This window comes from Bufo gargarizans, chromosome 9 (assembly GCF_014858855.1).
Source record: "Bufo gargarizans isolate SCDJY-AF-19 chromosome 9, ASM1485885v1, whole genome shotgun sequence".
In the NCBI taxonomy this organism is placed as follows: Eukaryota; Metazoa; Chordata; class Amphibia; order Anura; family Bufonidae; genus Bufo; species Bufo gargarizans.
In genome coordinates, this window is record NC_058088.1 from 23,583,358 (window position 1) to 23,594,477 (window position 11,120).

General features: G+C 40.1%; 1 protein-coding gene across 1 annotated transcript; it reads right to left on the reverse strand.

Moving 5' to 3' along the window:
• Nucleotides 1-2,600: 2,600 nt before the first annotated feature.
• On the reverse strand, nucleotides 2,601-5,222 carry LOC122919736 (olfactory receptor 6C1-like). Its single transcript, XM_044268921.1, has 2 exons — nucleotides 5,160-5,222; nucleotides 2,601-3,557 (listed from the first exon to the last, which is right to left on the reverse strand). Exons 1-2 carry the CDS (start codon nucleotides 5,220-5,222, stop codon nucleotides 2,601-2,603), a joined length of 1,020 nt encoding a protein of 339 aa, XP_044124856.1.
• Nucleotides 5,223-11,120: the final 5,898 nt, after the last annotated feature.

Below are 11,120 nucleotides of genomic sequence, written 5' to 3' on the forward strand. Positions count from 1 at the left end.
ATAGTGTCAGACTGTGCAGCGATACATCCCCGACTGGTATCACCCAGCTGGATCTTCATTGCAAACTGCTAGCAATTCATTCATGAACTTGTAGCAGGAATAATCGAGGGATGGCGCAGCATAGATATGCATGAGAAGATGCTCCAGAATTATTATCACATGGGGAATGCAAGTTGTAACTTAAAACAAGACATGTCAGGAGAGTAGATAGGTCATCTTCAAATGGTTTCTTTGACTCATGTTCACTGTAGAAGTAGATGACAGGTCCTCTTTAATAACTACAATATAATTAGTGGTTCCTCTGTATTTTCTTGACCAAACTTTATCGTACCACATGACATTTGCGGAACATTCTACATATTGTTGCAGGGTTGTGGTCTCAGAGAGCCAACCTTACGACTCTGATTCCAATCATGCAAAATTGACTCCAACTCCTCAATCTGGTATTGTAGGAAAAGCAGTGACTTACCCGGAAGCTAGTTGTACTTTCTCAATCTCTAGGTTTATTATTACTAACATAGGAGAGTAAGAAATATGCATCTACTTTCTTCTGTCTACTTTTTATTTACTCTGGGGTGACCTAAGATTGTACATTCCAATGGGACATCCTTCTTAAAAACTTCATGCTCCATCACACTTGTAAACGTTAGTGAGGAAGATAGTATCTTATCGGAGCTTTCCATCATTTGATACCATGTGGATTAGTCGGTACAGTGTCTAATCAATCAATAACTGGTTAAAAAAAAACATTGTACAATTTGGCGCATGAAGATGTAAGCCGTGTACCGGGGTGGGCTCCCCAGGATACAGTGAAGTCGCAAACGAGGAAAGTAACCCCAACACCAGATTTGCCAAAACATTATTTTACTTGCACGTGGTTATAAACACAACCACAAATGCTGGGAACATACAATAAATTTACATACACCCAGCCCGAAGGCTGAGACCCTCGTGCTGCACAGAGCGGCGCCCTCCGATGGATGCAGGAGGAAAGTACAGTAATTTACCTACTGGCGGGCACAACTAAACTGCCACACCTTACCTGTTATTACCCTAAAAAAACAAGAATAACTGTATGGGTGTGCGGTACGGGCTAACCTGCGGTGCAGCACAACAGCTTACAATCTTACAGTGCTCTACAGGATTCCCCCTCCCATAACTGGTCTTGTAGCACGTGCCTGAGTATTCCTTCTGAGCAAAACGTCAGCCTGGTTTGAGTTTATGGGAAGTTTATCAGCTCTCCAATGTGAAATTTCCCTTTAAATTGTGGAGTCCTTGCAATGAACAATAGCAACACTTATGGCCTGACACAAACAGAAACCCTAACTAACTACAGGCCTGGCCTCAGTCTCTAGGTGCCAACAATGTGATGAGGTGCGTGCACGATCTTACCAACCCAGGTCTGCTCTGCATCTGCTGGTGACTCTGAACAGAACAAATGCCTCTCCAACAAACATGCGGTCCTGCAGTGTATGTCACTTTGCTCTTCAGCTCTCATCAGTGTTCCAGGAAGCAATCCTCGTTCCTCTGGACAGGATCAGGGTCTTAAACACGATCAGCTTCACTTAGCTGCAGCTCTGATCACTGAGGGATGCTCTCACACCTGGATGCCATCGGTGTCACAGACACTCCCGTGACAGGGGTCAGGAGATCAGAGAGACTGGCAACACATGGGTTAATCTGAATGGTTCCTTGTGGATATTTTGTGTCTGTGTTGTTTTGGTATGACCACACCTCTGGTAGGTGTTGTTGGTTTGGTCATTTAACTTCCCCTATTTATTTCTGCTTACCCCTTCCTGGGTGCGGTTTATAGCTTCAGTTACTGGACTCTGTGCTAGCTGGTTGCTGGATCTCGGTTGAGTTCCTGTTAGACTGCCTTTGCTCCATGTAAAGTTAAGTGTTGTCCTTCCTATTTGTATTTTGTTTGTTGTATTCCCCTGTCTGTTGTACTTTGGCCTGAAGGAGACTCCTGTTCATCCTTCTGGTGGAGGAATAGGTTGTCTTAGGTCCTGTCACTATACCAGGACCCTACAGGGTGTGTTAGGGCTCTAGGTTCCTGTGTATGAACTTTCCTGCCATCAAGGTCTGTACATACTGATAGTGAGTCAGGACTTGGATTAGGGTTGTTCTAGGAGGTGACCGTCTCCCTTACCCTAGTTTCCAGGCCTCGTTCCTGTTCCCTTCCCACCTGTGCTCAGTGTGGAGTGTTTCCCCACACTCCATCCGTGACAGTCAGATTCTCTGCTCACCCAGTTCCTCAGTCTCAGCTTCCTCTAAGATGGCTGCTTCCTTTTCTTCCCCAGGCTCTGAAACTACACCTCTAATGAATATGAAAATATATGCAGTCTGTTAGCTGTGTTTTGGAAACAGCGGCATCTTGTGGGAAAACAGCAGAATGTCAGTCCAGATCATTTAATTTAATCTATACAAACAGTGTTCAGACAATGAGAGCTGTTTCCCCATCTCACATACACATGACCCCCATACAAATTACAAAGTAGTCCACAGTAGTCAACTGAAGTTCCCCAAAACTCTTTCGAGCCCTAGAATAGTGCAAATGAAGAGCAGCATCTTTTGAGATGGAATTGTAACACTGACGCTCATATCATTAGTGATTTCAGCTGCTTTCTTGCCGCCATCTTAACATCTTTATTTTTCAAACTATAAATAAATGGATTTAGAACGGGTACGGCCGCTGTGTTAAATAAGGAGAAAAGTTTATTGGAGTCCAAAGTGTCCGTAGAGCTTGGTCTTAGATATTGGCATACAAGACTGATGTAGAGGATATTGACCACTGTAAGGTGTGAAGAACAAGTATAGAAGGCTTTGCGTCTGCCGGAGCTGGATCGTATTCTCAGGATGGTGGCAATAATGAAGACATAGGAGATAAAGGTGAGAAGAAAAGGGGTAAAACTTACAAGAAACAACCCTTCTATGAAGATAATTAACCTCAAAAGAGTGGTGTCACTGCAAGACAGCTTCATGATTGGCAAAATGTCACAGAAATAGTGGTTAATCACGTTGGACTTGTAGCAGGAGAAGCGTGATATTGCTAACATGTGCGGTATGACTTCCATAAAACCCAAAACCCAGCAGATGGCACATAAAAGAACACAGACCCTACTATTCATAATCATGTAGTAGTGCAAGGGATTACATATGGCCACATATCGGTCATAACTCATGGCTGTCAGTATCAGCAGCTCGTTGCAGGTCAAGGAAGAAAATATGTACATTTGTGACATACAGTTGGTGAAGGACACAGTTTTATCTCCAGACATGTAGGACAAGAGTATTTTATGTAGGGTTATTGTTAAGCAAAACACATCTAGGAAGGACAAGTTGCCCAAAAAGAAGTACATGGGGGTGTGAAGCCGAGGCTCCAGGCAGACAAGCAGGAGAAGGGTCATGTTTCCACATACTGTTATGAGGTATATAATCAAGACAAGGAGGAACACCAGTATTTGTAGCTGGGGGACATCTGAAATTCCCTTAATGATAAAATAGATGATGGGGGTTTGATTCTGAAACCCCACATTTTCAAGGCTATTTGAACTCTGGAAGACATAACAAGACAGGTTCATACAGTTTGTTTTCAAAAATTCTAAGATTTATCATAGTGGCCTCTTCAGCTTCCACAGCCAGTCTCTGATCATGGTCCCTCCTAACACGCTAGGAATGCCTGCTTAGCCAGTCACTGGCTGAGATGGGTCACTTCCGTGAGGAGTGATTGGCTGAGCAGGCATTTCCAAGTGGTCAAGTGGGACCAGAAAGCAGAAAACGGCGGAGAACTGTGAAGGAATGTAAAGTGTCACAATAGAAGAAGTGGGGGACTGATGATGTGAATATTGATTTATTTATTTACTGTTCACCATTGGGAGCCTTTTTGAAAAATAATTATATGGCTGACACCCCTTTAATACATGACTAGACCTTCTGGTTTGGCTGAAAACTCTTGAACAACTGTAGTCTAGATAAATAAAATTGGCTCCACACCTGTTTTTATATCCAGGCCTTATCTTTAAATCTCAAGAACCTATGTCATTCTATTCAAAAAGTGATACTAAAAAATAAAAAGGTTGTTTTTACATTGGGTCCCCTGCACCATAAGCACAGACTGACCCCTTGATATACCTGCAGACAAAATGAATGCAAAAACGAAAACCTGTATCACAAAGTAGCTCGAAGTTCACTCATTAACCTAGGTTAAAATTCACATTACACAAACTTCATCATCATTAATTCTGTATTTAGATTTGTTGCATAGTTTGGTCAAGTTCAACCTTGAAATTTAAAACAGGAATTACTGATCCTTTGCTTGGGACTACAAGATTAACCAGAACAGATGGTTACTGCAAAGGGCACCTTCCACTCTTACTGTGTACTACATGGTCACCAACACCACTTTCATGGTACATCGGGCAGTGCAGAAAAAGTAGGGACAATCCCCTTTTCCAGGCAAGATCAGTCAATTGCCATGGGTCCCACAGCTTGATCCCATAAATAGGAATTATTTGATTATTCCTGTTTCAATAGTTTTTATTGAGTTTTTAATTTCAAACGGTTAAAGAAAGTACATTACAGTTTGATTTGTTACAGTGTCAAACAGAATACCATTCTAATCAGGTAATCAAAGGAGAATATAGATTCCAATATAATATAGTTATTCAGATAACATTATTTTATGTTAAGCATCATACTATTCTTTATTGTGCTTCAATGAAGGAACCTTCTAGTTGGTGCTTGGAGACTGCTTTGTGTGGCCAAAAAGTATTGTGTACTGTATGTAAAGTGTAGAAGAAAAAATAAACTGGTAGATGAGGGTAGAGATGAAATAAACAAAAAGATAGGTAACTAGAAAGAACTTAGAAAACCTATTTAGGTCCATTATGCAAAGGAAAAAATCACAACCTAATCTAACTGTCTAATAATGAGAGGTACCTCGATGAAGACCATGGTGTCCAATTTTGTGTGTATTTATTAAGTGTATTGTTGCTTCTGGCAACAATTTTTTTCAAAGCTACAATTGACATTTACAGTGCCTTGCAAAAGTATTCACCCCTTGACATTTTTGCGTGTTTTGGTGCCTCACAACCTGGAATGAACATGGATTGTTTGAGGATTTGCATAATTTAACCCCTTCACACCCAATGACGTACATTTACGTCATCGGGCCGGTCTTTAAACATGGCGCCTCCGATCGCGTGTGCAGTGGGCGCCATACCCGCGGGTGGCATAGCCGTGGGTGGCATAGCCGCGGGTGGCCGCCTGCTTCTTATAGCAGACACCCGCAGTTCATGTCCACAACCAGCAGTAATGCAGATCGCGGACATTTAACCTATAAAAAAGTGTAAAAAAAAAATAAGTTTTTAAAAATAAAAAAAAATAAAAACATAAAAATTCAAATCACCCCCCTTTTCCAAAAATTTAAATAAAAGAACTAAAAATATTTAAAAAATACACATCATGGGTGTCGCGATGTACGAAAACGCCCATAGTATAAAAATATAATCCCCATACCACAAACAGCAAAACGGAAAAAAGCGTCCAAATGGCCGATTCGCCGCTTTTGGTCGCTTCATTTTCTACAAAAAAAGTCAGACACACCCCAGAATGGTATCAATGAAAAGATCAAATCGCCCCACAAACAATGAGCCCCCATACAGCTCCGTTCACATAATTACAAAAAAGTTATAGGGGTCAAAATATGGCGACAAAATAAAACAGATTTTTTCCCCCACTTTTTAAACGCAAGAAAAACTATATATATAAGGTATCGCCGGATTCATACTGAACCTGTAGAATAAAAATAACCAGTCAGTTTTATCGTACATCGTAAATAAAAAACCTGTAAAACTGTGGTGGAATTGCTTTTGTTTTGCAATTTCACCCCATTTGGAATTTTTTCCCCGCTTTCCACTACATAATATGCAATATTAAATGGTGGTGTTGGAAAGTACAACTTGTCCTGCAGAAATAAAGCCCTCATATGGCTATATGAAGTAGATAAATAAAAAATGTATGGCTCTGGGAAGGCAGGAAGCGCAAAACGAAAACGCAAAAAATAAAAACTCCGGGCTTGAAAGGGTTAATTTACAGAAAATGCCCACAACTTTGAAGATTTTTTATTTTGAATTTTTTTGTGGAGCAAACAACAAATAGTACAAAATAACAGAAAAAGTCAATGTGCATAACTATTCACCTTCTAAAGTCAATACTATGTAAAGCCACCTTTTGCGGCAATCACTGCTCCAAGTCTCTTTGGATAAGTCTCTATGAGCAGTTGCCACATCTTACCACTGGGAGTTTTGCCCGTTCCTCCTTGCAGAACTGCTCCGGCTCCTTCAGGTTGGATGTTTGCACTTGTGAACAGCAATCTTTAAGTCTGATCACAGATTTTCTATTGGATTGAGATCTGGGCTGTGACTCGGCCATTCCAACACATTTACACGTTTCCCCTTAAACCAGTCAAGTGTTGCTGTAGCCGTGTGTTTGGGGTCATTGTCCTGCTGGAAGGTGAACCTCCGTCCTAGCCTCAGATCATACACAGAGTGGGACAGGTTCTGCTCAAGAATATCCCTGTATTTAGCACCATCCATCTTCCCCTCCACTCTGACCAGTTTCCCAGTCCCGGCTGCTGAAAAACACAGCTCCTGCTCCGTACAGTATTAGAACGAAGGTGGCCAGGAATAAGCTCTACACGGGTCTCCCGTGCAGCAGAGAGCAGGAGCCCAGTGGTCACATGACAGCCAGGGTCCTGCTTTATAGACCTGGACCTGCAGAGGCACCATTCAGGGCAATTTAACCCCTTAGATGCTACAGCTAATAGTGGCAGTGGTTTGGAGGGTGGGGGCTCCCTCTGTCAGGCATCGGCACCCCAAGAATGAGATTGCGGGGTGCTGATATTTAATCATAGCAGCCTGGGACCTAATGAAGGCTCCCAGGCCCACGCTCAGTACACTGTACTGCATAAAAAAGTTTAAAAAAACACATTTTTCTATTTAAAAAATGCTTTTCAGCTTTTCAATGCAAAAATAAAATCCCATCCACATATTTGGTATTTTCACATCCGTAACAACCTACCTGCACTATATATTTATCATGTAATTTTTCCCGCACAGTGAATGCCATAAAAATAAACAACAATGGCAGAATTGCTGTTTTTTGCTTATTTGCCACAAAAAAAGCTAAAAGCAACAATCAAGCCCTCACAAAGTTCCATAGAAAGAAAAATAAAAAAGTTATGGGTCTTCGGATGCAGTGATGTAAAACATTTTCTTTATTGTGCAAAAGTTGTAAAACTTTAAAAAAACGATACATATTTGGTATCGCTTTAAATGTTTTTTATGCTGCAAAGTAAATGTCACAATATGTAAAATGTAAAAACTCTGTGGCGTTATTGCAGGTTTTTTTTCCCTTACCCCCAAAAAGAGTTAATAAAAGTTAACCAGTAAGGCTGAGTTCACATCACTGTTCAGCTTTCCATTCTTCTGATCCGATAGAAGAAGAGAGAGAAAAAAAAACAACAGGATTGTGTTAAAAAACTGATCATGTTGCATCAGTTATTATCCGTTGAAGGGTCCGTTGAGTTCCATCCTAGGGGCTCAATACCGGAAAAAAATGCATCAGTTTGGTCCTAATGCATTCTGAATAGAAAGCAATCCGTTCAGTATGCATCAGGATGTCTTCCGTTCCGTCCCTTTTACCGTATTTGGCTGGAGAAAATACCGCAGCATGGTGCAGCATTTTCTCCGGCCAAAATTCCGGAACACTTGCTGGAATGCCGGATCTATTGAAATGTATTAGTGCCGGATCCGGCATTAAAATTAACGCATTGACGGACTTGGTCTTCCGGTCTGCGCATGCGCAGACCTTTAAAAATGTGAAACAAATAAATACCGGATCCAATTTTCCGGATGACACCAGACAGACGTATCCGTTATTTCAATGCATTTGCCAGACGGATCTGGATCTGTAAACAAATGCAATCCGTTTGCATACGGATTTCCAGATCCGGCAGGCATTTCCGGCAACGGAACTGCCTATCGGAATCCAACAACGCAAGTGTGAAAGGGGCCTCAGCCATTTCCGTCAGAGACAGTGATATGAACTCAGCCTAAGCTATGTTCCCCCAAAATAGTGCCATCAAACACTACAACTTGTCCCAATATAAACAAGCCCATATACAGCTACATCAACAGAAAAATAAAAATAAATGATAGCTCTTAGAATGCGATGATGAAAAAATGGGAAAAAAATGTGCTTCGTCACTAAAGGTCAAAATATATATAGAAGGCAGGGGTGAACCATGCAGCCATTCTCTGCACTGGTCCCATAACAGCCTCTGGGATCTGTAAGGACACTGCTCATATGGATATTTGGAAATATTACAGGGGTTCCCTAGGTTGTATGTTTTCTATTTAACCCTCTAATTCAGGGTGCCCCTGGTGCATCCGTAGCACATACTGGCAGCCTATGGCATGGCCGCAGTGGGTGTGTGCCATGTATGGGCACAGAGAACGAGGAGAGGGTCATTTACAGGCAGTGCTCAGGTCAGGGGGCACTCTCAGAAGGGAGAATGTTTTTACAAAAACAAGTATTTGGAAAGACCTCTTCTGCTCCATGAATATAAGAGCTAAATAATAAACTGTGCGTACATCCCGGAGAACCCCTTCAAATCCGTATAAATCTCATTATAATTGGAAATAAGTCAATAGAAATTCAGCGAAGAGAAGATGTTTAATAGAACAAGATCATTGATGGCCTGAACTACTGTATGCCAGTGAGCGGCAGCAGCCCGGCGTCACTTACCTGAAAGAGTAAATCCATTCTGTGCTGTCTCATTGGGAACTTTGCTTTTATAACCTTTTTCCGCAGAGAAAAACCCCCCAAGGATGAAATCTCTAAAGAACAAAATTGAAAAAGGTAAAAAAAAAAAAAAATGTCATACTTTTTCTTTGTTATTAACTAGATCATAAAAAGTAAATGAGCCAAATAGTAAACATGGCTATAGATGTAAGGCCAACCATTCTTCTGATCACCCCATACACATGCTTGCTCGGCTCGGCAGATCATGCATGTTTCCAAAATGGGGAGAGGGGAGAAAGCTGCTGCAGGATTCCACTGAGAGCAAAATGATTGGGCAGCTGATAGTCAACTGCCTGATCCTTACCTCCCTCGACTTCTGCTGTTAGGAAAGAGTCAGGAGACCCGATACTCGCTAGATAGTCAACTGGTCCTGCATCTGAAATTGGTGGGTTCAGAAAAGATGACAAGTATTTCAGGTGTATAGCTAACTTAACAACTTCACATCCGGGCCATTTGCCCCCTTCCTCTGACCAGGCCTAATTTTGCAAATCTGACATACAGTATGTCACTTTATGTGTGTAATGGCTTTGGAACGCTTATCCAAGCCATTCAGAGATTGTTTTCTCATAACACATTGTACTTCATGATAGTCATACATTTTAGTCAATATATTTCACCTTTATTTATAAAAAAAGTCCCAAATTTACCCAAAATTTCAAAAAAAGTAAAAATTTCAATTTTTCTGCTTTTAAAACAGAAAGTGATACCTCATGAAATATTTGATACTTAACATTCCTCATATGTCCACTTTATGTTGGCATAATTTTGTAAATGTAATTTAATTTTTTTAGGACGTTAGAAGGCTTAGAATTTTAGAAGCAATTCAATTTAATTTTAAAATTGCCAAAACCCACTTTTTAAGGACCAGTTCAGGTCTGAAGTCACTTTGTGGGGCTTACACAGTGGATACCCCCATAAATGACCCCATTGTAAAAACTACAGCCCTCAAGTTACTTAAAACTGATTTTACAAACTTTGTTAACCTTTTAGGTGTTCCACAATAATTAAAGGAAAATGGAGATCAAATTTTTTAATTTCACTTTTTGGGCAGATTTTCCATTTTAATCCTTTTTTTTCTTTACACATCGAGGGTTAACAGCCAAACAAAACTCAATATTTATTATGATCATGACTAAGAGCTTGCCAGCTCGAAACATGTCGGTTTGACGGGAGGTGTTGGGAGACTCTGTCCACGGCACTGTATGTACCTTATGGATATGAAATAAAGACTATGCAAGATTTTAATTCAACCACGTGCTGGAAATTTCTCATCTGTTGAAGTTTGTATTATAATACTTTATGGGGCAAGGTGACCAAAAAATTGGTTGTTTTAGCACAGTTTTTATTTATTTATTTTTACAGCGTTCACCTGAGGGATTACGTCATGTGACATTTTTATAGAGCAGATAGTTACAGACATGGCGATACCTAATATGTATACTTTTTCTGATCTATTTAAGTTTTAAACAATAATAGCATTTTTGAAATTATGTTTTAGTGTCTCCATAGCTTTTTTATTTTTTGACCTATTGTCTTAGTTAGGGTCTAATTTTTTGCGAGATGAGGTGACAGTTTAATAGATTTTTCGGGGGCATACGCCTTTTTTATCGCTTGGTGTTGCACTTTATGTTATGTTAGGTGACAAAAAATGGCTTTTATTAGCACCGTTTTTATTTTATATTATTTATGATGTTCACCCGAGGGGTTAGGTCTTGTGCTATTTTTATAGAGCCGGTTGTTACGGACACGGCGACCTAATATGTATACTTTTTTTTATTTCACTTTAACACAATAGTAGCATTTTTGAAACAAAAAAATAATGTTTTAATGTGTCCATGTTCTGAGAGCTATAGTTTTTTTTTATTTGTGATTTTCTTATGTAGGGGCTCATTTTTTGCGTGATGAGGTGACGGTTTTATTGGTACCATTTTGTGGGACATATGCCTATTTGATTACTTGCTGTTGCACTTTTTGTGATGTAAGGTGACAAAAATGGCATTTTTTTACACATTTAAAAAAAAGAAATGTATGGTGTTCACCCGAGGGGTTAGGTCATGTGATATCTTTATAGATCTGGTTGTTACGGACGCGGCGATACCTAATATGGATACTTTTTTTATTTATTTCACTTCACCACAATAATACCTTTTTTTAAACAAAAAAAATTTATGTTTTAATGTGTCCATGTTCTGAGAGCTCTATTTTTTTTATTTTTTGAGCAATTTTCTTAAGTAGGGGCTAACTTTTGCGGG

Coding starts and splice junctions, on each gene's coding strand:
- LOC122919736 (XM_044268921.1), bottom strand. CDS start 5,222: ATGGCGCCCACTGCACACGCGATCGGAGGCGCCATGTTTAAAGACCGG. Junction 3,558..5,159: donor ACCGGCCCGATGACGTAAAT/GTACGTCATTGG, acceptor TATGTCTTCCAG/AGTTCAAATAGCCTTGAAAA.